This window comes from Ursus americanus, chromosome 32 (assembly GCF_024610735.1).
Source record: "Ursus americanus isolate L20-20 chromosome 32, mUrsAme1.1.p, whole genome shotgun sequence".
Lineage (NCBI taxonomy): Eukaryota > Metazoa > Chordata > Mammalia > Carnivora > Ursidae > Ursus > Ursus americanus.
The window spans coordinates 7,996,373-8,023,566 of record NC_142158.1 but is presented as its reverse complement, the minus strand read 5'-3'; the positions used below and the strand labels follow the sequence as shown (position 1 = coordinate 8,023,566).

General features: G+C 50.9%; 1 protein-coding gene across 1 annotated transcript in view; it reads left to right on the top strand.

The window, feature by feature from the left end:
* The window catches only part of SLC22A23 (solute carrier family 22 member 23), a 173,032-nt gene that overhangs the window by 113,392 nt on the left and 32,446 nt on the right, over positions 1–27,194 (top strand). Inside the window, exon 4 of the mRNA XM_045811557.2 lies at positions 11,614–11,782. Coding sequence (XP_045667513.1) covers positions 11,614–11,782 — 169 coding nt within the window. The remainder of the gene's footprint in view (positions 1–11,613; positions 11,783–27,194) is intronic.

Sequence of the window (27,194 nt, the reverse complement as noted above, 5' to 3'; positions counted from 1 at the left end):
TGTTCCATGGACAGGGGACAGCCAGTAAGTGCAGCAAGGGGGCCAGTGTAGCCAGAGTGACATGAAGGAGGGGGAGAGTGGCAGATGATGAGGTCTGAGGGGTGCGGCTGGGGTGGAGATCACACGAGGTCTTGAGTAATTATGAAAGGCTTTGTTTTGCTCTGGTGCAGTGGGAGGGTGACATGACGTGTGAAATTATCCATCACCCAGAGCGATCGTGATTATTACTGCTGCCTCTTCCGAATTAACAAAGTCCTTTACAAAATCATTCAAGGTGAAACAATGAAGGATGGAATTAGAAAAGCAAATCATGATTTTATACCCCCTAGTGAAATAATTGATACGGGCATTGATCTTCAGAGGATGCCAAAACCAGTAGCGAGAATGTTAGCAAATGGTTCCAGGACGGGAGGCTGAGGTGCCCCCACTGGAATCGTCGGTTCCTCTTCACATCATGGGAAACAGGTGCGCCTCATGGCCGCTGCGACAGGAAGTGCAGACCCACCGTGAACCCTTCTTAGCGAAAACGTTGAACTTGAGTCCAACCAGATCTTTAGGTCTAGCTTCCAGCTTACGTTATGAAGGAACCATGGGAAAGTAATCACGTAAAACCAGAACCCCTCTGGTTTCTTCAACAAGACAGGGTCACGGGGGAGAAGGAGATGGGGAGGGGCTTCTCTAGCTTGAAAGAAACCTAAGGGATGTACAACATATAGACCCGATTTGGACCTGATTTTTAAAAGTACAACCAGATGGAGAATTTTGAGGTCATTGAATAATTTGAACACAGACTGGATATGAAGTAATATTAGAGAATTATGATTTTGTTAGATGTAATGTCTTTATGTAAGGAAATGTCCTTTTGATAAAGAGCCATCCATACATTAGTATTTAGAAGTATTTAGAAGACATGATTTCAAGCATTTGATTTAAAATATTACAGGAAAGAGAGAAAGAGAAAAGAAGCAGAAGAACCAAGAGAAGGGAACCATTGACCATTGTTGACCCTAGCAGATGGTCGATGGGGATTGATGATACTCTTCTCTCTTCTTCGCGAACATGCAAACTTGCAAAAGTTTCTTTTTAAAGTACAGATACAAGAGAAGATGGGTATGTGAGAAAACGTGAAAAAGGGAAGACCTTGTTCAGAAAGATTCAGTTACTAATAATTCTTCCCTAATTAGGAAAATTATTCCAAAGAGTGAAATGCATTCACTGTTGCTACATGTTGAAGGTAATGATACTATGAACTCACATTGCGATTTTTCTATTTACCATAAACCCAGCCCCCAAGTTCTCGATTCCTTGCCAGTCTCATAAAATAACGACAATATTGGCAATGTTGATGATGACAAATAAAAATTGGATCATCTCTGCGCTCTGACACTTGGGGAGCTAAGTGCATGCCCCCGGAAGTCAGAGCTGGAACTAATTTAGGACTATTCTTTTTGGCCACACCTGCTGCTTCAAATTGCAAGGCCTGGAGGCTTCCTTTGGCTCCCATGCATAATCTAATTACGCAAACGGGATCCATCAGTAAGTGTGATCTCCATCCACGAGTGGACAGTACCAGAGAAAATGAGGTTTGAGGATTGTTCTTCTGGAACTGGCAGCTGGGAAACCTGGATGGGAATTTCTTTTTTTTTTTTTTTGAAGATTTTATTTCATTTATGTGACAGAGACAGCCAGCGAGAGAGGGAACACAAGCAGGGGGAGTGGGAGAGGAAGAAGCAGGCTCATAGCAGAGGAGCCTGATGTGGGGCTCGATCCCATAACGCTGGGATCATGCCCTGAGCCGAAGGCAGACGCCTAACGACTGTGCCACCCAGGCGCCCCCGGATGGGAATTTCTAAAATGTGTGCTTGACCCTAAAATCACCCACTCTGTGTCTCTGCATGTTCACTTAGCTTGAAAAGGAGCCACAGATCCGAACTGCCGGGATTTCCGTGGACTTGAGGCTGTTCTGGTGTTTGAAGTCGTTTCTCTCCTTGGATTTTTCTTCTTTTATTAAATACCAGGAGACGAAAAAAGCAGTATTAACTTGAATTCTTAAGCACGTACTGCTGAACATCACTCGCCGGTTTTTACGCAGTGTCTCTAAGCAAAAACACTGGTGAGCCTTTAAATCCCCATCCTCAGTTTGAGGAACTGTAATGTTATTTTTTAAAAAAACAAATGAAATAATTTATTATCTGGAAAGGAAACTGAACTTCATGGCTCATATTGGGTAGCTGGGTTTTATGGTTGACATGTCCCCAGATGTCGGTCAGCGTGTGACTGTGTGTGGACCACGATGAGTGCACATGGAGGACTAGCTCCTGCAGATTTACCAGCTGTTCTCAGCCACCATCAGTCTAATTGATTCCACTGTAGAAATCGGAGAAAGGAGGAACGTAGGTAAAGTGACTAATCCAGACAGGAAGAACCCGTTATGCTGCTTTTCATCTGACAGACAGCTGAGCCCCTGCTGTGTGCCAGGCACTGTCCTGGGCTCTGAGGAAGGGGGGTGAGCAAAGGCGAAGCAGCGTTGGCCTTCATGGAGCTTAGATTCTGGCAGGAACACAGCACAGAGGCCGTACCCACCAGGGGCTGTGTTTGAAGAAACCCCAGTCTGCAGCAGCGGAGTGGGGAGGCATGGGGGGCTGGCTTCAGCTCCTACCTTGTTCTTTCCTTGGCTCTGTGATCTTGGACACGTCACTTAATGACTCTGGGCTTCAGGATCCTCTTGTGTAAAGACAAGACTTACATCATAGAGTCGCTGTGCAGATGAAGTGAGTTTCATGGGTGCAAAATGCCTACCCCAGTGTCTGGGCCACAGTGAGTGGGAGTTACTCAGGCCAGCAGTGGAGACATTGTCGTAGGTCACTCAGCTGCTAATTAATCCAGTACTTCCACATTTGAGCTTTACCTGCCTATGTCCACATGTCTGGCAGACCCTGGAATGTGATTTGTAAGAAATAGCTCCATTTCTGTGTTTTTTAATACTGTCTTTCTCCAAAGAGAGAAAACAGCCTTTCAGACTCTTCTGACCATTCCTTTTTGTTGGCAGGTCCTAAATGAGGAGGAAAAGGGAGTTCTCCACGGGGAAGGGAAGATGCGGAGCTGTTCTGATAATAGCAACCTTTTACAGTCATACCCGCGAATGCTATTTGAGTCGACATGACTGGCAATTTCGGGCCCTCTTGCTATAATAAGGAATTCCACAATCACATGCCCAGAGGTCTGTTTTTCAGGCTCCTGGGGGCCCGGAGCCCTCAGCCGGGCCGTAATTATCGAGTGGCACATTCACTCCCAGGCCCGGCTGGGTGAGTGGCCGGAAGGAGGGCGAGTGCGGCGAAGAGGGGAGAGGCTCGCAGGTGGCAGGAGGCAGGAGGCCAGAGAGAGATTGGAAGGAGCTCTCCTTGCTGGGAGGGGAGAGAGAGGGAGCCCACAGGGGCTCGGGGGCTGCTGGGAGGGGCCTCTGGTGGCGGCCGGGCGGGCAGCAGCGCCCGTGAGGCTGAGCCGAGCCAGGCTGGAGGCCGTCAGTGCCCAAGGGAGGCAGGTGGTGTTGCCAACGCCTGGTCGCCCACATGAGGTGGGAGGATGCCCTTGAGAAAGCAGGGCCTCCTCGCAGGGGGCAGTCTTTCTCCCGCAGCTGCCATGCGCTGCTGAGCTGTTTGATAATAGAGGAGGGCTGGCAGAGGGGAGGGAGGGTGGGTTCTCTTCGTAAGGACCGTGAGTTTGGACAAGCAGCCTGTGTGGATGGCGTGGGTTCTAGCACGGGGCTGTGCAGTGCGCTCGCAGCGGCCCTGTCGGCCTTTGTGTGGCCTTGCCCCCTCGCGTGGTGGCCGGTCCGCACTGTGTCTCTGTAGGTCTCTCCGTCCCCAGGCCATTCCTGGAGTCGTGTTTAATTATGGTGCTTAAACACGGTGTGCGGAGACGCTGTCCTTTCCTGAGCGGGTCTCGCCTCCCTCTCCCGAGCCTTGTGACGGCTCGTCCTATGTGGACAGGTGTCTTGGGTCCAGAGTGGCCCGGGGCCGTGGAGCCAGGGAAGCCACTGTTGTTCTACAGTAGGGTGTCTAATAAGTGTGCTGAACCTGTTACGAGGAGTGTGTGCTTTTATCTTAATGTAAAGATTTTATTTATTTGAGAGAGCGAGCACGAGCGGAGGGGGCAGGGGCAGAGGGAGAAGCAGACTCCCCACTGAGCAGGGAGCCTGATGCGGGGCTCGATCCCAGGATCCTGAGATCGTGACCTGAGCACCGACGGAGCCACCCAGGCGCCCCAGAGTGTGTGCTTTTATACACTTACAGGCCTGCTTCTCCTCCCTGCAGGCCTCTCTGCTTCTTTCCTTGGAATCTCCTGTATGAATTAGTGAGGGGGAGGAAGAGGTAGGCCTGGGCTAGAATGATGCACCGCCAGGGGGAAGTGGCAGGAAGAGAGGGACGGCTGGGGCCTCGCCCTCCCTGCCATATCTGACAGCCTCGGCTGGGTTCTCTCCAAGTAGCCTTACCAGCTTTCCCCGGCTAGCAGAGGCTACTGAAAAACAAGAATCCTATGCTCTGGGGCTCGTGCATCATATCACATGGTTTGGGTCACTTCTGACCAAGTTTTGCCTAAAACACGGGCTAGTTTACATCCCTTGTGGAAGAACTGAATTCACTGGAGTTAGTGTCTTGGCGACACGCGCCCACCCAGAGCCTCACGGAAGCGGCCTGAGGTCTGTAAGGACAGCAGCGAGTAGGAAGCCTTGCACAGCAGCTAGATACGTGCCCGAGTGCGGCGGGTACAGTTGTTATCTACTTTATAGATGACAGAACAGGAGCGCAAAGAGGTGAGTAGCTTCACCTGGCCTGGCAGAAGCAGGGGAGGGATTTAACCCCTCTGTCACCCATTCTGGGGCCTCCACTGAGCTCCCCCGTGCAGGGCACACTTCCTCATTCTCTGGTGTGGATGTGGTCGGCCACCTCCCTATAGTCCTTCACTGCTGGCCAGCTCTGATCCAGAAAAATCCCATAGGCTCATTTTAGAAGAGCTAGGAGCATTTAGCAATCGCAAGAAAATATAGACTTCAACAGCATACAGTTTTTGAAATAGATACTGTAAGAAAGAATAGGGCTGGGTTTTACCCACATATTATAGGATGGGACCTGTCTTTTTAAGCCTGGTTCTAACGTGGGTTTTTGTTTTTTTTTTTCTTAAACAATTGTAATTCCCAAATCCAGTGAACAGTTAGGTAAGTGTGGTGGCGGGGGTGGGGAAGGTAGGAAAAGACTGTTTCCTGCCAGCAAATTCCTTAGGCACGAGCACGGAGGAGCTCGTCTGATGCCCGGGCTCTGTCTCTCGCCCAGCGCTCCTTGCCTGGAGCTCCTCAACACACGGAGAGCCTCTGGTCCGACAGCGCCGCACCCCCGAGGGGGCCTGAGCGGGAGGTCAGGTGCACCTGCTGGTGCCGAGCGGTGCCGAGCGCGCGTACCCACGGAAACTCCACGTTATCTGAACGGGGCATTTTGTTTCTGATTAAATTGTATCAGCAAGGAGTTTCTGAAGCTATTATTTGGCATTGAATACCAGCTAAACTGTAGGCTCTTAAAACCCATCGGGCTGGACGTGATGACTCATTTATGCCTAAACGAGAAGGCAGAACCTTTGGCTATTCCGCAGGTTGAGGTTCTTGGTGGACGGGCTGGGGTGCTCTCTAGAAGAGCTTGGCTTTTTTCTGTAGCTGTCACCTGACTTCTAGGCTCTGCCTGTAGCATCTCCCGTCCGGCCAGGATCCCCCAGAGGTGTCCTGTCACCAGCCCATGGAGTTGATAGAGGCCACACTGGAGAGCTCCTAGTTCAGAGGTCACAGTGGAGCCGGATTCAAGTATAGGAGCCACCTGGACCCACCCTTGGAGCTCAGCACCCTTAAAACCATTCAGACCACATGGCTAATTTCAGCTTCTGCTTTGATGCCATCACTTCGAGTGGGAGAGAGTTTAAAGTTTGATCCACCTGCCTCTTAGTGGCTCTCGTGGGATCATGGAATTTCCAAGCGGGATGGGACCTTAGAGAGATGTTTGTTCCCTTTGCAGATTGACCCTCAAATCCCTGTTGGGGAGGTAGTCAGCAGGACAAAGCATCTTCTCCCTAACCTCTTGCTCCCAAAACAAAGATAAAAGCCATCATGGTGCTTTCTTCTTAGTGCAGAAGGGACGAAATCCTTTCTGAACTCTGAAGTTTAATTCTTACACCTTGCCCCCTCCCCAACTCTAAAGCTTTCCTCTGCCTGGTTTTGCTCTGATGAAGGATGCCCACGCTGCGCACCCTTGCCTGTCCCCGGTGCCATTTTGTCATCCAATCTGGGGAACCCATTTAAGGGCCATCTATGTGCTTAGCCAGGAGAATAGAATGATGCTGCCACCTTCACAGGCTTTGACTTAGATGAGGCTGGGGAACCAGGCCCAGGCTGGCCTGGACGGGGAAGCAGGGTAGGTATCGATCCATACTGGCGACACTGTAGGAAGGCCGGTGGCCGGCTGGGCCAGCTGCTTCTGAGACAGGGCTGCATGAGGGACCTGTGTGACCTCGTGTGAGTTTAAGAAACCTGATCTCTGTATCGAGGCTCAACCAGAGAAACAGAACCAGGAGGAGATATACAGGAAGAGATTTTCCACAAGAAATAGGCTTACACAGTTGTGAGGGCAGGTTACGCAGATCTGAAATCTGGAGGGCAGGCTGCAGGAAGGATGGGCTGGAACTTGGGCTCAGCGTGAAGCTGCTGTGAGCAGGCAGGGTGTCCTCTTTTTCCTCTGGGAAGCCTTAGCTCTGTTTTGTAAGGCCTTGCTACTGATTGAGTCAGGCTCACCAAGATTATCTAGGATAATCTCCCTTCAAGTCAACTGATTGTGGACTTTAACCACATCTACAAAATACCTTGATAGCAATACCTAGATTACTGTTGATTGAATCGCTAAGAACCTACCCTAGTCACGTTGACACATCACGCGGACCTCACACCCTCCTTCCAAGGAGCAGCTGTGGGCCGGTTAATGACCCCCACACTTTGATGACCTGGTTCCCCTTGGGTCTTTGTCCTCCATCACCTGGAACGACCAATCTGGGCAGCACCCTTCTTGTCCTCCAGGAAATCTGTAAGAATCTGGAAGCTTCTGAAAAGCTAATCTCCCTAGAGTTACAGCCCCTGAAAAGATCTCCCGCCCCAACACTGCGCTTCTAATAGACCTCACAGAGGGGCTTCAGGCTGCCCCTGTCCCCAGCGTGCTGAGACCGTTGTGGTTGTAATCCCCAGTTTACAGCCCGATTGCCTCCACCAAGGCATAATTCCTTGCTGTTTGATTCTCGTAACGTTCTGCAATTCTTCTGCTTACCGTCAACGTCTATCAAGCTTGGAAGAATAGCTTTTCAGCCTTCTCCATTAAGGCGTCAGGGGAAAAGTCATTTAAGAGTAGGGATTTCTGATGTGGTTTTCTTAGATTCACTTGGTTCTGTGTTTTAATTGAGGGATTATTGCTAGGCCTGAGAGAATCTCTGTGATATAAAATATATGGAGAAGAAAGAGTATAGACTGTCATTGTACGTTCTCCTGTTCAGTCTTTTCGAACAAAACTCATTCCTACCCTGAATCCATTCATTCATTCATTTATATTTTTTTTAAGTAATCTCTACACCCAATGGGGAGCTCGAACTCACAACCCAGAGATGAAGGGTCACATGCTCTACGGACTGAGCCAGCCCGGTGCCCCTTCAATCCTACCCTGGAATTCAACAGATCAGGTGACTAATAAAGAGGGCAAATGAGACCAAAGAGTGACTTGGCAATAATTATATTATTATAGATGGTAATAATCCATATTATTACTTAGAAAAACCAACATATCACATTTTCTATATGCAGCCACTCTATGCTTATTGAATGCCCACAATAGTCCATTTTACAGATGACAGAACTGAGGCACAGAACTCACAGATGACTGAACCAAGGTCACAAGCTTATAAGTGCTGGGGACAGATTCAGGCTCAGGCTGTCTGGCCCAGAATCCAGGCTTTTCATATTTAAATCTATGATGCCTTGCCTAAGATGATTTTTTTTCTTTTTGTGACCCTTAATTGTTTTACATAAGGAAGGGGGGGTGGGGTAGTTGCTGCCCACAAGTGAAAGCCTGCTAAGATGACTTCAGGGGCGCCTCCCACGAAAGTGGCTGTGAAGAGTGTTGTGCAGAGCGTGCCGCCTGGGCCACCCCTGGGGCTCCTGACCAGTTGGTGGTGCAGAGCTATGCATGGCTGCCTGTTGTGGCCTGTTCCCCATGATCCCCAGGTCCTGAGGAGGTGATGCCACTGGGGACACCATTCCCTGCTGCGGGCAGGTTTCCCTGCCTTTCAAGATTTTATTTATTTATTTGTTAGAGAGAGAGCACAAGTGGGGGAGCAGCAGGCAGAGGGAGAAGCAGGCTCCCCGCTGAACAAGGAGCCTGAGGTCCATCCCAGGACCCCCGGGATCATGACCTGAGCCGACAGCAGATGCTTAACTGACTGAGCCACCCAGGCATCCCTCCTGCCTTTCAAGACCAAGGCCAGTGGCCCTGGCCTCGGGGCTGTAGACATCTCCAAGGTGTGTGAACCCCTGTGCCAAGTGCTCCCGTCTGCAGAGCCGGGAGCAGGCCTTTTGTGTGCGGAAACCATCTACCTGCTGTCCCTGTCCCCTGCCCCCGGATGCCAGGACTTAAGGCTTTAATGCTCTGATGTATTTCTTCCTCTCTTCCACTTCAGGAGAACTGATTTCTCATCATCCAAAAGGAACATGTGATTAGTGGCAAGCCTAAAGTGCCTGCGGTTCTTTGATAATTGCTTTTTTTTTTTTTTTCTTAGCATCTTTATAGCCCCCTCAGAACCTAGTAGATTTCGGGCAATTTGGAAGGGATTTCTGGTGAATCAAGGCAGAAAGGTCATTGTATCCAAGTGTCATTCCTGTGTCCTTTCATCAAATTGCTGTGTTTTTCCATTGCCCTGGCAGGAATGCTAAAATACATGGATGGGCCAGAGCGCTCTTCCATTTTTCTACCTGGCGAAATAAAGTAAAATCTCTGCTAAGATTCCTTGCAAAAGCAGGAGTGGAGAGGTCAGAAAAATGATGCTACTTATTCAGCTCTCAGATACTGTGTCTGGGAGGCAAAAACATTTCTCGCGCTGTGGGTGAGGGTAGCGTTTTGGGGAAGTGCCTCGCCATGAGTCATCCAGGGATCTCGCTAATATGCAGAAGCTGATTCTGGAGGTTCGAATGGGGCCTGAGATTCTGCATCTCTAACGAGCTCTCAGGTGGCATAGATTCTTCAGGACCTCACGCGGAATTAGAGGATCCTTCCACCCACCTATGGGAGAGGGATGAGAGAACCCTACTGGAGAGAAACTATGACAATTAATCATTGTCATGTCGACTGGAACGCTGACATATGTCCCTGTCACAGCATGTCATTTGCAGCAAGGGCGGGGGCGGTGATGGTGAGAAGTCAGACTGTGGAATCATTTGCCCATCAAGGGACAAATTTCCGTTGGCCTCCGCAAGCCCACACCCTCGTTAGGGAAGTTGCCTTGTGATCCTTCGTGCGAGAGCACAGAGTGGAGACCAGCGTGCGGGATGAGACGTCCCGAAGAGGGTCTGCAGTAAAGCTTCCATGGTTGCAAACAGTGTCATACTTACACAGAATTAGAGAGGCGGTGAAGAGCAAATACACGGGCTGCGTGCCGTGCCCGCTGCACCTGCCGGCCCGCTGACGTGAAGCCATCGTGCCGTGTGAACGGTATCTCTCTGGCTTTGTTTAAAGCTCACCTGGGCAGCCGAGTGCTAAATTTTCTCTTCTGTGACGAGCCTGTGCCGAGCCCAGAGCAGCGCAGTCACCCTGGCTCGTGCCGACTGCTGGTTTCCACGGCACATCTGCCACTCGTGCCTACTAAGCGCAAGCCAGCGCCTGCGCCCGTTCGTCCTTTCTAAAAAGACCCCGATCCGTTATTTTTAAGAGCAGAAGTGCCAGATCTGGAGTGACTACCCGAGTCCCACTAGGAAGTGATCGTTTAAATGAACCCAGCCCGTGTCTATGGAAAGGAAGGGCATCGCAGTTAGTGGCCGGGAGAGACAGGCTGCTTCATCCTGTTTTCTTAATTAAATGGCAGAAAGTCCTTGATAAGCTCCGAGCAGCAAGGCCAGCTTCCTCTCCCGCTCAGCTGTCGCTGATGATCGCCTGTTTGTGGAAATCTTGATGACTTTATTATTCTTTCCGTGCAGTTGAGCTGGTGTAGATAGCGGCCGGCATGGGGCCCTATCCTTGTGAGGGCTGACCCCGTCCTGGTGGCCGAGCGCAATGTGTCTGTTTTCCCCTCAAACCTGCTCCCCCCCCCCATTGCCTTTCCACCTGCCGCCTCAGCTCTGGTCCCGAGACAGCCACCGGATGGGCCACAGCAGCGGCCCCACAGCCGCTGGAAACGGAGGCATAGAAAGTATTCTCTCCCAAGGGTCTTTGTTCTTTTTTAAAAAGTCATTTTAACTCTCCTTTTTTTCTTTTTTAAGGCAAACTTTAGGGAATACGGGGTGGGGGGGGTTTGCAGAAGACGAGCAAACAAACCGACGTGCTCCGTGGGGGGGGCGTATAGAGCTCAGCTGACGTTCTCCCGCGGAGGGCCTTGCCTGGAGGAACTCACATACGAGGTCTGCCCTGGCCGGCACTTGGGTGCTGCGGCTGACGGTTCTGTGACCATCTTTTTTACTCAAGGTCAGATGAAGAGCATGGATTCTTGCCAACAAGGGGGCCATGGTGTCCCTCCGTTCAGGAGACATTTATGGAAGGCAGACAGCGGTGCTGTTTTGAAGCTCTGAAGATGACTCAGGCTTGCCTCTGCCAGAGAAGCTGTCTCTCGTGGGGACAGAGACAGGGTCGTGAGACACCCCGATGTCACAGTAGGCTGTGGAATTCCAGCAGGGAGAAGCTTACTACATAGTCCAAGTCTGCTTTATTGATTGTTGGGGTGGGAGGGGTGTTGTCTTGTTCACATAGATGAACTGTGATGCCACTTGGTCTGTCTTGGTCTCACAGCGCGAATAGATGGCCTGGAACTCACAGTTCCAAAGGAGCACGGGAGTCGGGGCCAGAAGGAAGGGGGCGTGCAGGTGGCGGGAGTGAGCAGATGGACATTCCTGGTGCTCTGTCCAGAGGTGGAGGGGGCCCCCTGATACAGCATGGTCCAGGGAAGGAATGGCAGCAGGGGGCATGAGACGCAGCAGCACGCCGAGAGCGCAGGCAGTGGAATTGTGCGGGGCAAACACCGCATCCCTGTACAGAGCAGCGTTTCCCAGTGTCCGGGCTTGGCCACTGTGAATTACAACGTGCTTTCGCCACTGACTTGCTCTGTGACCTTGAGCAACGATCGCTCCCTTCCCAGTTCAGGCCTCAGTTCATGCAGCTGTAAAAACAAGGATCTCAACGTGGACGTACGACGGAGGGCTCTCGTGGCGGCCAGCAAATAAACACGATTTTACGGTGCTTGGTTGTTGGAGAAGGTTCACTGACCCTGGTGCACCCGTGGCTGCTCCAGGCCATGGGGCAGGGCGCTCACGTCTCTCTTGTCCCTTCTGTGTTCCAGGAATAGAGCTGTGCCCGCCTGGAAAACGGTTCATGATCACGATGGTGGCGAGCTTCGTGGCCATGGCGGGGCAGTTCCTCATGCCCGGGCTGGCCGCCCTGTGCCGGGACTGGCAGGTCCTGCAGGCCCTCATCATCTGCCCCTTCCTGCTCATGCTGCTCTATTGGTCGTGAGTATCCTCCCCACGGGCCTCACCGCCTGCTGCTTCTGCCACGCTTTCTGGGGGGCGCGCCCCCTGGGGAGGAGACACGTGAAGCAAACGACGGGGGGCGCCCGGTCCCCCAGCTTCTGGCTGGTTTCAGCTTGTGCTTTTCTTGTGAGGGCATTTCCACTTTTGTAAAATTTCACCTTTCAAGCATGGTATCTTGGGAAATGGTGAAACCTACACAAAAATCGGCAGAAGAGAGTGGAGTGAGTCCCCGAGTGCCCTGCATCCTGCTCTGGGCACCTGCCCCCCATCAGTCCGGCCGGCTGCCTGCTTGCTGGGTTAGTTTGACAGGATTTTTATGAATACATTTGCAAAGGGAGGAGTCTTGTGTTTGTGGGGGGAACTGCGGAGACGTTCCGGGGTGATTTAGGAAAGCCCCCATCTCCTCTAGATTAGGGATGGGCAGAGACTACAGTCTGTGGACCAGATCTGGTCACCATCTGTTTTGGTAAATAAAGTGTTATTGGAGCACGGCCACGCCCACGTGTTTACATACGAGTCATCTCCAGCGGCTTTCATGCTACGATGTCAGAGTTAGGGAGGGTACAATGGTCTCATTGGCCTACAAAGCCCAATATTTACTCTGTGGTCCATGACAGGAAGTTTGCCCACCCCTGCTCCTGACAAGTCCACTAGGCCTTTGAGAACCAGGTGTAACTTTGGCTTTTGGCTGGCTGGCTGTAGGGAAGAAAACAACTGAACACACTAGGCTAGGGGGTATGACTAGGGCAACTAGATTTCTTTAAAACTCCCGGAGGATTGATGTTTAGCCAAGGTTGAAAAACCCCGCTCTTGGATAGAGAGATGTTTAGGGGAAAAAATTAGTGTTCGGCCTTTTTTTTTTTTTTTTTTTTTTTAAATAACTCCTTTCTTTCTTTCCGTGCCCCTCCCCACCCCTCTTCCTGCCAGCACTCCCTTCACACGCAAGTACGAGACACTGCAGCCTAGAGAATACATACTACGCTGTGCTGCTCTTATTTGGTCACTGATGAAAACCAATTTCTGGCAAGAAGTCAGCTGTGTCACAGCTCTAAGTGTTCGCTGGAGCAGAGAAGGCTCCTTAATTGGGCTTCCTTTTCTAAGGTGCCAGGGAGGGGAAGAAAGCCCCTGTCTTTTAGCTTCATGGGCCCGGCCCCAGCCCCGCCCTGCAGGAGGTCCTGCCGCAGAGAAAGAGCAGTGAGTGAGGGTACAGGGTGCAGAGGGTCCAGGCCCAGCTCCTGCAGAACAAGCCGAGCAGCCGCAGGGAGCTCAGATAAGGGATGAAGGAAAGCCACCTGCCGGGAGCTGCTCAGCAGGGACAGCTGCCCAAACCGTGCCCCACCCGCCACCCCTCCCCCAGGCTTCCTGCAGCCTTCATCACCCCCCTCCTGCAGGAGCCAGGCATATCTCAGGACCCCCTGCTCCCTCCAGCAGGGCGTTGGGAGGCAAAGAATGAAATCGTTTCCCAAAGCGGGATGGGGTAGGCAGTTCTTCCTCCCATCTTCTAGGCAAGTCCTTCCTGTCCCTTCCCTTGCTGCATCTAGAGCGGGGCCTTGCTTGTTTTGGAATTCAAGGGCATTTATTTATGTAGCAAGTGCTTATCCTGTGTTTACTCTCCGTCACACACAAATCGCAAGTACTGTACAAATGGTAAGTTATCAGTCTTTGTATTGCATCACCCCACTGTACAGATGACAAAACTGAGGTCACCCAGCTGGCCCGTGAACCCCAGGCCCCTCTTACCACACGCAGTGCTGTCTCCTGCCTTCCATGAGCTTTTGTCTCTTGTCTCTGACCACTGGAGCCCCTGGCCCTGGGAGAGAGCGCTGTTGTCCTCGAGGATCCCCTGTGACGTCTGCCGTCCTCCCACCCACCTCCTCTCACTTCAGTGCCCATGGGCCCCCGGGGCTGTCTGCTGGCCTCTGGGGGCCCTGGAGGCCTGGGGCCGGAGTGGGCACAGCCTCCTGGAGGCTCACACTCCTGTAATAGCTAGGCTTCGAGTCTCTGCCAGGTGCTGTTGCCACCTGCCCCAGGTCGGACACCTGGCGGGGAGAAACGGCAGGGAAGGCTCTGGACTAGGTCCAGGGGACTGACCTACAAGGTAAAGGACTGGGGTTCCTGTTGATCTTATTGTATTTTTTACTCAAATTTAAAAAGTGTATCTGGGTTTAATGGCAAGTAAGACATTCATTTCTTTATATCATAAAACCTAAGAAAAAATTCTTTGAAGCTCACAAATGTAAAAACAAAATTTTCTAGTGAAAAAGGTGTCCAGGGTACTTTGATAAGTAAAACGTGTCCGCAGACCAACAGATGGACGGACGTTCCAAGTCACTGACGCCACGTGGTCGCAGCTCTGGCGCGGCAGTCTGGGGTAGACCAGCTCTACCCGAGTATGGTAACTGCTATGGTCATCGTCATCGTTTTGTATTTCTGTTGTTCTCTAAGATGCTTGGCACGTGTCTGACCTACAAGTGCTGGTAAATGTGAGCTGCTTTATGGCTACGATTGTGTCACCTCTTAACACGCATGGAAACCCGGGTGTAGCGGAGGGCAGGCTAAAGAAGTCAGTGGTGAGCGATGCATCCCACCTCGCCTCTAGCCTTGAAAGACTCCCGGCTTTTTCCCCTGCCCTTCCTGCCACCCTTCCTGCCATCACTGCCCGACTCTGTAGCTTGACAAGCTGCTGCACGCTGCTGGGGAGCGGGAGGGAGCTGCGGCACGGCCAGCAAGGCCAGCTGTGGATGCCAAAACCCTGACACTATCTCGCTGCCCTTTTGAGAGCAAGTCTTTACGGTGGGGGCCAGGGGGCTGTGCCGTGTACTTGGTACTTTGGAGCCCCTCCAAGAGCAGACGTGGAAGCAGGTGTGTGAACAAGGACCCCAAACCAAACCACACAACACAGAGTCACCGACACGCAGGGGCTTGGCGTGGGAGCGGTAAGACACAGGGTGCCGATTGAGCGGAAGGGATTCTCTGGTCCGGGGGTAGGCTGTACTGACAGGGACCCTCCAAACACACACCCAGTGCTGGATAAGCTATCGCATCAACCAAGTATGTCCGCAGTGCTGTGCTCCAGGGCCAGGAAGGGGAACTCCCAGGGCCCAGACCAAGGAGAACATTCAAGCTGGAGTGGACTCGGAGGCAGCCTGCCAGCCATCTGAACCGGAAACAGGACCAGGGAGCTTGAGTCTTAATCCGTGTCTCGAGGGTTGGAGCTAATATCTCAGGCCCTTTATGCACGTATAACCGAGCTCCTTGAGTGAAGCCAGAACTCCAAGCTGTCCTGTTGTAATGACGGGATTTGAAAGTCTTTGCCTACCCCAGGCACTCACCTCCAAAGCTGGCTGATGCCTCGGACCGTGGGCAGAAATGGTCCGCCTTGAAGACAGTGGAGCCGTGAAGTCTGCCCCACACGTGGCTGTGTATTCCAGACTCCCAGCACTTTGTAAGGCTGAGAAATTAATGTCAGAACCGGTGAAGCTTGTTGGACCCTCAGGCTCAAGAATGAAACCTTCCACGGAGAGTCACTGGAGCCGGGCACTCAAGACTCACATGGAAGAAAATTCTCATCAAGGATGAACTCACAGCCAAAATTCACAGAGTCCGTGGAAATCCATTCTGAGGGCCTGAAACTATAAACTGAGAAATTTGCATCTCAAGAACTCTAGGAAACAGAGCAGTCTGAAAAAGAAGTTGATTCAAATAATTTATTAAGGCAGTTACCCCTACCTCATGCCAAATGCTGTCCTAGTTACAAAGTATTCTAGATACTGTGCATGCCTGTGAGCAAAAGCTCTCATGGGCATATGGGGGTGGGAGGGAGCCCAGAGACCGTAAACCCATGCTCGAGCAAGTAATATTCTTCCAAGTAACCAACCGCGAGACAGGAGATAAAGCAGTGAGATAGAGAGGAACAAGTTAGGGTGGTTAGGAAAGGCATCTCTCGGGGAGTCATATTCTGCTTGACGCCTCAATACATGATCCAAAAGAGGAAGTCCCACAAAGTTCTGGGTGGAAAAATAGGCAAATGGGAAGAGCAGGGCCAAAGCTGGCCTCCATGTGGCTTCTTCTGGAGGAAGACGACCAGTAGGACCGAGTGCTAAGGACAAGCTCAGACACACAGCCACATGCGGCCTTCACGATGGGATTTTTCTTCTTTTTTTTTTTTTTCAAGGGAGGGGCGCACAGAGGGAGAAGCAGGCTCCCCACTGAGCAGGGAGCCTGATGCGGGGCTCGATCCCAGCACCCTGGGATCATGACCTGAGCCGAAGGCAGATGCTTAACTGACTGAGCCACCCAGGTGCCCCTCAATGGGTTTGTTCTAAAAGCCACAAAACCCCATGGAGGTGTAAGCAGGGGACGAATGTGCTCTGGCAGGTGCTCGGACAAGGTCTCGCTGTCTGCCGCTGGGGCTGGTGGAAGGGTGGCCGAGAGTGAGACAGTGCGAGGTCTGTGCCAACGGTGGACAGGGTGCTCACCTGGAGAGGCCTGAGTCCAGGTGCGTTTGGGAGTGGCCCCAATGAGAGGTGCTGGCGGGTCTGCTGCGGCCCATGAGGCCAGGAGAGCCACAGCCCGGGCTGTTTTCTGGGGTAGGGGGACAGGGCTGTCTGTGGCACGGAGGCCCCGCCGGCGACTGGAGCATGGAGTCCTGTCCTGAGGGGAGAGCTCAGATAGTAACAGAAACGAGCCAACTAGCTGGCGAGAGGAAAGGTCTGATCTTGAGTCTTGAGGGCAGTGGACGAGGCCCTGCGGAGAGCTGGGATCCCTGAGGGAAATCCAGCCCGTTTGGAAGTGTGGGTTTCGTATTTCCCGGGGTGAGTGAGGCCGGCGGGTCAAGAGATGCCGGCCACTGAGAAGACAGGCTGTTGCTCTCGGTTCCCAAGAGATGGGGGCACACCATGTCCCGGGGGCCCCACAGGGAAGCACCAGCTGGTCAGGAGGCAGAAGGAGGGAGGAGAATGGGGGCAGGAGCCTTCCCTGCAGTTTTCCCCAGAAGAAAGGGGTGAGGCGGGGCGAGCAGGCTCCGGGTTGGCTAGTGTGAGTAGTTTCTGCAGGCTCTGGGGCACAGGGGCTGTCCCTGGCTGGCACCTGGCTCTGGGGTGACTAGAGCAGGTGGGCAGTGGCCGGACTGGGAGAGCCCACAGAGGAGGCGGTGGGCTCGGACTGGTTGGTTTGTAGCAGAAAGGTGCGCTCACAGGTGAATTGTTGGCTGCCCTTAAGACCTGGCTAACCTGGACAGGGGGGCAGTCTTCCCTCTCAGAAACATCAGGAAATACAGGAAATAAAAAGGCGTGATTAATATGCAGCCCTACAGCAGCTCCAGGGTTACAGAATGCTCTGGAATGAAGTGAGCCCAGGGCTGGAGAAGCCGGTCAGGAGGAGATGGCCCCAGCGGAGGTGTGATGTGCCCAGGGACTGGACGGGCTTTGACAGGGGGTGTGGTGAGTACAGCTGGGTCCCAGAGAGGACGTGGGGCCTGAGTGATTAGTGCCCCAGCAGGTGGAGCCTCGACAGGAGATGAACGTCATTGCACACGCTGCGTGGGGATGCTGCCAACTCCGGGGTCCAGGCAGGACCAGCTGCTGTCCTGCGGGGTTTAGGTGAAGGAAGAGCTTCTGAAGCTGAGCGGCCCAAGGGAACAAAGGGGTGTGCTCGCTGGGATGTTGGATGCTTCGCAGAGTCAAATTTAGGCACATTGTCAGGAAGCAAGAAGGAAGAAAGGCCCCTGTGAAGATTGCTCACCTGAGGGAGAATCCCGGCGGAGGTAGTGGGTGACTGCACGGACAAGGCCAGTGCCTGTGGCTCAGATCCACACTGTCTTCGTCCCCCAGGACACTGGAGCCTGAGAGAAGTGCTTGCTTAGTCATTTCGCTTGGACAGGTGTGATCACTGAAGAAAGGGCAGCAGAGCGTCAGGAGTCATCTAGAAGGAACTCATACTGACCTGTACTTTTTCCAGAATGAACGTGGAATTCTTCCAGGGTCACAGAAAACAACTGGGGTTGGGGGAGGGGGAGCGCAGATGCCGTATCCAAAACACCAGATGAAGGCAGAATCCAAGAGAACGTCTGCTTAGATCTGCTGCTGAGCGGCGGGTGAGCCCCGAACGGAAGAAGGGGTGGTTGGAAGGGCTGCGGCTTTGTAATTGCACAAAGTGTATAAAAGCTGTCCCTGCCAGCTGGCTGCAGTCTGCCCCAGGACACACGGCTCGGTGACAGTCTCCTCCTCGGCCAGGAGCCCTCAAGCAAGGCACAGCCGGGGACAGTGTGTTTGGGGATCCAGGTCTGAGTTAAGTGAGAACGTCTTAGAAAACCACAGGGTGGAAAGTCAGAAAGATGATGCACAGAGCAGGGGGCATCAGGTTTTGTGGGGGGATCTGACTACGGGAGAGGGAGCCAGAGTAAGCAGGCGGTGGAGAAGGCAGCCGCGGGCACCTGCCTGAAGAGTTTGCAGGGGACAAGACGAAGTAGGGATTGCAAGAGACGGAGATGTCCATGCCGCTCTTCCAGAATGCTGCTACGTGACCTCGCCATACCTTCAAATGTGAACTAATGCTGCTGCGTCCACGTGGTTATTTATAAAAACAAGTGTGTGCACGTCGGCTTTGGACCCAGTGTGTGCTGGGGGGCCGCTGCGATGCCCACTCAGTAAGGTCCCCAGTGAGAGCTCTCACTGCAACGTGAGAACACCACCCGTCTTCAGGCAGTGACTGCTGGGTGTCGGGGTGTCATTGTGAACACAGCGGACACCGTCCTGCCCCGTGGAACAGCTCAGCCAGGAGGAGAAACATCACGTGGTTCCCAGCCTGTGCCTCTGCTCCGGAGAAGGCAGTGATGCACACTGATTTGAACATGTCCTCCCATTTTAGGGACACTTTTCCCGAGATCGGCTGCAAGCTTCTGTGTGTAATGCTATATTAACCATTAACCTTGGATTAGGTTGGTGGGACTGTTCCTGTTTTTAGCTGGGGAAACCAGGGCACCCAAAACACTCGGAAGTGTGAGAAAGTCACTAAAATCAGGTTTCCGAACATCCGTGGTTCTCACCGAGTGGTCCCCGGACCAGCAACCTCGTAACCGCCTGGGAACGTGTTAGAAACACAAATTCTCAGACTCCACCCCAGGCCTCCTGCCTGGGTCCGAGTGTCTGGGGTGGGGCGCAGGTCTGTGGCTTAAGAAGCCCTCCAGAGGATGCTGACGAGCGCTCAAGTTCTAGAAGTAGGGTGGGTACACCACAGAATAAAGGCCGGATGTCTTGCACATGGAGCGAGGGACCTGGTCCCCCCGCCCCCACCTCCAATGAAGACTGTGTTGAAGCCTGAAGAAGATCTGAGTCAGCTGTGGAGAAGCCACACTTCTTGCAGGAAGAGGTTTCTGGGTTGTGCAGGGAAAGGAAACAGATGCGATCCTTGAGGATCCGTGAGCTATTCCGCAAGGCCCAGCTGTCCAATCCCATTCATCTGCAGAGAGCAAATTTGTCTTATCGTCTCAGACAGCAGAAGTCCTAGGTATTCCCGGAACAGATGAAAGAAGGCAAAAAAATCTGGATCCTGGATCTAACACTTTTATCTGCACTGTGAGAACATGAACCTATACGCATGTGTGTTTTGGAGTCTCAGGTTACAGCCTGAAGGGTGATGGGAGGGACAGGTCTCTCCTGCCTCGATTTCCTGTCCCCTGAGCAGGCTCGGGGCGTCCTCCTGTGAGTTTATGCTTGGGTGCGACCTTCCACCCCCGAGCAAGAGCGTTGGGTACGGCTTTCTTTTGCTTCCTCCAAGACCATTAGCCAAGTACCTGTAGGGAGGGTTCTCATCTTGGACTCACCTAACGTGCGTTTGCCTGAGCTGCTTCGAGAAAGGACATGTTGGAAATGTGTGAAGGTGGTGAATTATTAACCGCGTTTTGTTCGGCTGGAGTTTCATCCTGGCAAGAGAAAAAGCGCTGTTAGCAATCAGTGTGATCACCAAAAGTATCTGGGAAGGCAGTAAGAAGGAGATAATAAACCGTACGGGAAATAAGGAGGAAATTAGAGAAAGATCAAGCCGCACTGCCTAACACCGAGAATAAGTAATAGTACCGATTCCCCGAATGAAAGATAAACCTTGAAACAGAGGAAATCAGAGCACACTGTCGTCAAGAACTCACAGGGTAGAGGAGTAAAATAATTAAAACTCTTAGGAGAAAGGTATGTGCTAAAAGGGATTTTAATTTTTAAAAATTTCAAGGAAAAAAGCCATTGTAAAACATTTAAATGGCCTCGGGTTAGATGAATATCCAGCATAAAATGTACTAACAGTTCCAATGTGTAAACGGTCCTAAATATCATTGGCTCTTTTCACGTAGCATCAGAAATATTTTGGCCAGAATAATACTCATTTTTAACATTTCTGGAGGGTTTGCTCTGAACCAGGTACCGCCAAGCTCTTTCAATAATTTGGCCCCTTGGATCCTCCCGGTGACTCTCTGAAGGAGGTCCTAGGAAGGCCTCTAGGACAGATGGAGAAACTGAGGCATGGGGCTATTCGGCAGCTCGCTTTGCGGTCCTAGAACTGGTACCTGGAGCCGAGGTGTGAAAGCCAGCAGGCCACCCAGAGCCGGCATGAGGACCACTAGCTTCTCGGCTCAGTGACCATGCAGTGATGCTGCTGGGCCCAGGGGTTGGACCCAGCGCGCTGGGCAGATGCTGGGAGCACCGTGTGCGGGGCACAGAGCACACTTCTCACCAGCGGAGTCTTCTCTTAGTTCCTCTTGTTATTTAGCATTTCCCTAACATGTACAAAGACATTTCTTAAAATCATTGGGTTATCAGTACCTTCCCTAATGGGGGCTCCTTAAAAATGTGTTAAATGGATGAATTAATTTGGCTTGTCATTGTTGAAATGATTTTAAAAGACCCCTTAAAATTTTGTGTGTGTGTATATATATATACATATATATATATTCATTCCAGCAATTATCAGTCTTTTTTCTTGCCCACACACACATGAGGGACACAATACCTTCTTCCATCGAAAACAGTTTTATTTCAGAAGCGGGTCAAAGTACCGCAGGCTGCCAACTTGATTACTGGTAAAGGAAGGGCTGCAGGGCTCCCAGCACAGCAGGAGGGAAACGGAATTCGGTTATACCAACAGTAAAGCCGCACAGGAAAATCTTTTTCTCAAAGGAGAGTGGAAGAGGTGAATCATAAAAAGCATATAGCCTCTGGGAGCTTGAAAATCTGCAGTGATTATTTTTATAGGTTATCAGATAGTTAATTTGGGGAGACTTCTAGGAAATTTAAAGCCAAAAAAGAAATGTACTCAAATCCTATTTGGCCACAAATTATCTAGATGGGGGAAAGAGTAGGTTAATACTGACCAAGGCAAGTGTATAAATAAAAATGGTAGCCGACATTTCAATCATAACAATTGAATGAGCAATTAAAAGTGAGATCAAAACGTTCTCCGACTTGCTGTTTGGGGATCTGCTAATGGCGTGGAATTTTAGGGAGCCCTCAGGCAAGACGTTGCCCCATTTTTAACTTCTGAGTCCGCAGAGATTATGTAAAATAATAGGAACCCCTGTAGTCAACAAAAGTGCTTCCGAGTCCAAGCAGAGAAAGACCTGTGAACGTGGGAACATGTGGTCCTTAAATACCATGTCCTGTGCCTGGGGATGTAGCCTCGAGCTCTAAAGGCCAGTGTGACCAGCCCCTTTGTCCTCACCGCACCGCAGGCCTAGAATGTGCTCCGACATTCCATCTCACTGGGGATGCTTCGGGCCAGCTGGAGGATCACAGAGTCTTGAAACCAGGCTGACCGCAGGGGGCCGATGTGCACACGCGTGTACATGTGTGCACGTGTGTGTGCGGTGGGAGTGGTGGGGACGGATTGCTGGCAGCAGGCAGAAAGTGGGTAGACGGCCCTCCAGTGACTGGTGCCTGGTGATAACTGGTAAGTGGTTGTCCCACTGGCCACTGGCAAAAGTCCCTGTGGAAGGAAACGGAGTGAGGCCGAGGGGCAGAGCGCATGTCTGGTGCTGTAAGAAGTGGGGGTCCCGGACAGATCGGGCTGACTTCACTCGGTCAAGACTGTTTCTGTTGAGGTTGGGAGGGGTGAGCACGCTAATGGCAAGAAGCTACTTTCCAGAGCCGGGTCCGAGGTCAGGGCGGAATCCGCAGGGGCCACCCTGATGACAAGTCAATGAATCTGGCCTCCGTGGGCTTCTTTATCATCAAGACGGGAGCCACCAGGTCAGGGGAGACTGACTCCTGGAAGGTTGGTCGGACTCCCAGGACAAACTCTGATACAGAGGTGCCAATAAAATTCCAGTTAGAAGCAGCAACAGCGCAGAGCCTGTTCCTTCCGTCCACTTCTCTCCTCCACTTGTTTTTCAACATCACAGTTTTTTTTTTATCGGTTGCAAAAACGCCTGCCAAATTAATTCCCCTTACAGCATTATTTTTTGAATGCCCTGGGTGCCTTATACTTTCTGCAGCCTGATAATTGCATACATGGATAAATTAGTAAACGGATCAGGGAAAAGCGGCTATAAAGAGAGAGAACATGGAGGAAATTAACCCAGGTACCCTCAAGGCTACAGAACATTTTTAGGTGAATTCCAAGCATTCGTGTTTAGAATATGAACTGAGGAACATATTAAATTTAAGGAAATTTAAAGGAATATTAAATGTTAAATATTCTGGGTTGCTAATTTAAAAGGCTAGCTCTAAAGACATTTTCGGGACCAACTTCATTCCGCAAACCCTAGAGCAGAATTAGAATATTTGTACGGTGCATGGCTATAATCAGCATCTTCTTACCTTTCAGAAGAAGCCAGCACTTACCATTAGCCTCGTGAAATAAATCTACGTAGAGAGTGTTGGTGCCGGGTAAGGCCTTGGTGTCCTTGCACACCCCGTACCCTGTTCTACGGATGTGGGGAAACTGAGGCCCAGAGGGTTAAGTGATTTGCCCAAGGCCACAAAACTTGTATATAAACCCGGGGTTCCTGATGTATTCCCTCTATAATTTTTCTGTAAGGGAAGAAATACGGCCGTTAGGTGTATACTATTTTGGAAAACATCAGAGACACAAGTTCTGAGTTTATGTGACAAATAAGTGGGATGGCCATTTAATTATGAAAGAATTTTATATTCTATAAAGAGATTTACAAGAAGAATTCATTTGCCTCAGGAAAATTTGAGGGTTTAACCATCCGAAAAGCTGATTGTTATTTAATTTTATGATATTCATCTCTCCTCCCTAAATTACTAAGTTTAACTCAAATCACGAATTTGAATTTTTGTTAAAAAGAGCTAATTAGTATTCATTTGCTATCCCCAGAACTGAACCGACTTACCTTTCTTCATATATATACCAAACAGAACTAAAGTTTAAAAAAAAAAAATCCAAGTGGAAACTTATCTACGGGAACCAAGCCTATGTTTTTGTAAGAGCTTTGGACCAGAAACTTAAGATATTGTCCCAGCTTGCATTTCATTCACTTCTAGACTTTGGTTTCATTTTTTAAATTTTGAGACTCTTCTCAGAATTTCATAGCACTGTGATACTTGGCAATACCTTGAAGTATCAACAGCTAGAATCACCTCTTTAAGTCAGAAGCGCTCTCAGTGCGCATGGGCGGAGATGCTTTTCACATACACACTCAGGGAGACTTCGCCTCTACAAAGCCTTCCATGACTCTCCTCCGCCAGCCCCACCTGTGTCCTACCCCCTGCATTGGATGACCTACTGGAAGGAAGCTCTTACCCTTTAAGGCATCTAGAAATCGACCTGATTTTTTCTTCTGGCAGGTTGATCATGTCCCATACACAGGATTCCATGAACAATGGACATTGACAGTGTGAAGGAATACCTGTCCACACACGGTTCACTCTGAATTTAATACTTCAGAAAAACAAACAACTCGAGGCTAAGAATTAACAGAGTATAAGCTGTTAATCTTAACTTCCTTTCTGTTTTTCTTCATGAATAAATATTCTAGGACAGTAACTGAAAGAGTATAGACATGCTTTTAATGCAGAGAATTGCCAAGTTGGCGTCTTATCCAAGCAGGTGCTAAATGAATTAGCGAGGAGACAGCCTAGGTGGTTTACTTGCCTGTGTCTGGTTCTCCAATTGGGTAGAAGAAATACTTGGTTTTATCTTTAAATGTCAAGGAAAAAATAGTGACTTCACAGTATTATGAAAGGATCACAGTACTGAGTTTTAATTACTGATTCCACCGAGTGACTGTAGGTGTGAAACAGATCCATGAATGGAGATCAGATGGGCTGAAGACTTAGCCAAATGACAGAAAAAGCAGGAATGAAGGCAAAGACAGGAAAGTGTATCAGAAACAACACATTACTATTAAGTCATAGAGGACTGTGGTCTGGAAAGCATGTGGTGAATCAGGGAGTGCTAGAGAGGAGAAGCAGATAGGGTTCTCCTTGTCTGAATGGCACGCAGACACACAGCTTGGAAGAACAGCCATCTAGTGGGAGCAAGTAGGAGAACATGGAAAGTTTATCAGCCTTGACATAGTAACATCATTTACGTGATACCATTGGGAAAATGGTTCCATGTAAGTAAATTTTCCATATAACTCATTAAGAGTCAGCACTTTATTGTAACTGTTTAGTGGGCATCTTTCTAAAATAGACTTTCCTGCTTTTTAAGCAACACTATAAGCATAGTGTGATGTGGAGAAAATCACACTGGTCTAGAGGTCTAAAGACCAAGGTCCAAGTCTGACCCTTCCACTGTTACCCCCCACCCCGCACTCCCAACCCCAGGAGGCATGGTAGGGGCTCAGCCTTTGTGCTTTGCCCCGAGGGGCTGGGTGGGTTAAGCCAGAGACCTCGCTCTGACTCTGATGTTCATTTTTGTAACTTTGCCTTTTCTTGGTGGGTGATAAGAGGGTTTGCATTATGTCATCAGGCACATTCCAGTAGTGCGAGCCTTCATGGTGTGTGAACTGTGCCACCCGATCGAGATTGAACATCTGTGCTTTCCCATGTTGGCAACTGTCCACTGTCCTTCCTGAGCCGATGTGCCCCCTCCACTCCGAACGCCTCTCCCCATTCCTGTTTGCCCTGGGGCTTTCAAACCTGGAGCATGGGTGTCTGAGTGGAGACCTCAGTCTGCTTTCCAGGGAATGGCCTCTGAAAGCTCCTTGTGATTGAGTCAGAGGCCCTTTGCATGTGATTGCTGGTCTTTGGCTTTTTGTAGAATAATTGAGGCTCCAGGGTAAGTGGCCTATAGGTCAGTGGTTTTATGATGTTCCAAGTTCAGGCTGGAAAATGACGTTGCCCAGGTTGTTCTGAGGCTGGATCGGCCTTGTGTCAGGTGACCTCAGGTCACAAGTCAGAAATTAGTGTGGGTTTGATCCAGGACCTCGAAACAGAAACCACGGTACACACGTTTATGGGTGATGGTCTCTGGAACACTGGTGGGCAAACGTGTACCAGTCTGGAAGGAGGGGAAGTTTTGAGAGTGAAACTGGCATTTTTCACTGAAAGTGGGGGCACTTCGATATCGCAGAGGAAGCACTGAGATGTGTAAATGTACAAGGGCCCAGAGTGTGATTGGAAGGATTCGTCCCCAGCAGGCAGGTGTTAGCCCCTAGACGGGAGGACGGGGACCATGTAAGTCCACCAGGATTGAGGCAATGGGTCCAGGGGGGCTGCAGTATTTTATTATTTTTTTAAGATTTTATTTATTTATTTGAGAGAGAGGGAGAGAGAGCAGGGAGGGACAGAGGGAGAAAGACTCTGAAGCAGATTCCGCACTGAGCACAGAGCCTGACACAGGGCTCGATCCCATGACCTCGAGATCATGACCTGAGGTGAAACCAGGAGTCGGACACTTAAAACACTGAGCCACCCAGGCACCTCTGTTTTAGTTTTTAAGTAGAGGATGGATTTATCTGTGATTTGCTTAATGAAGAATTAATTTCATAGCTCAGTGCGGAGGGTGGCTCGCCTCTGACTGTTGTGGGAGGCTGTCAGGCGAACAGACAGAGCGCCTCCCGCACAGCCCCCTCTGGGCAGGCACCCCCGGCATGGTCCACAGCACCCCCCCCCCCCCGCCTGTCCCAGATTCTGAAGTGTCCGAGCCCCGTCAGGTGTTCAGCTACTCAGCCTCAGACGCACGATGCTTCTGCGGTGAAATGTGTGTGCGTTAAAGACGAGCGGTGCCTGGAGACTCAAAATGCTCACGTCCGTTCGGTCTGGTTCTGCCTCCGTGAGGTCAGGCCAGTGCCCGTCTCATTGCCAAGCGAGTTAAACAGTAAGGTTTTTGGATTTCAGAACCATTTGGATTCTGGAATTATGACTACAGGATCTAAGCATCCCAAACATAGTTTGGAGAAGGCCTTTGAACAATCCATCGTTTGCCTTGGGGCGAGAGGCCCGGCAGAGCTGTGATCCTCGGCAGAGGGGAGACAGGCGTGTGCCTGGCCGCGCCCCTCCTGTGCCCTTACTCTGCTCCGCGCTCTCTTGCTGTGTGGGGGACCAGAGCAGCTGGAGTGGGGCTTTGCCCACATGCTTCTGGCAGAAGCCCTGGGGCTCATGGAACCACCTGGCTTGGAGCGATCCCAGCCTGAACATCTCTCTAGCTGTGGGTTCGAATCCAGTTCTGCCACTCGATCGCTATGTCATCTGGGCCAGATACTTGGACTTTCTTTGCCTCCGTTTCCCCATCTGAAAAAGAGGGATAATAATAATACTGCCACATAACGACCTTGAAAAAATTAAATACTTCCAGCTTTCGAAACTTCTTGCTCTGCTCCTGTGGGTTGAGGCAAGCCATTGGCCCTGTGGACGCTTCCTTTTCATGGAGGAAAACTGGGGGCCGCTGCAGAGCTACCCCCCAGAGAAGCCACTGTGGCTTTTACTCCCGGTTACCTGTCGTGGTTGCAGAAGTCACCCTGAAGGTCACTTTCTTACCGTCTGCACGGAAGGGTGCACCGGGCAGACACGGCCTCCTCCTGCCTACCGTGCTTTTTTATTTTTGTTGAAAATGATCGATTTCTCTAAGGTTCAGCCACCTTCCTCCTAGGTGCTGGGCTGTTGGCTGGCTTTTTAATTTGCATGGTGTTATTACATTATGTATTTGTCAGAAGAGATTGCATTAAGCTCCCATAAAGTGGCCACACTGCACGTGATCCAAACTAGAAAGCCATCTCTGGGCCGGCTCCTAGGCCGATAGTCCGGCGAGTTCGTTATGGCTTTGTAGTAAAAGTAGGTACGCGGTGGGCATCATAAAGCTTCATCATTCCGTACAGACGGCCTCTGGGCTCGCGGCATTCTGAAACAGCTGAGGAAGCATCGCTAGAACGGTAGTCCCGAAGTGCAGTCACCTGAGTGCCATCCGGGCATGGGAGGGTTCTTTGCCACATGCACCC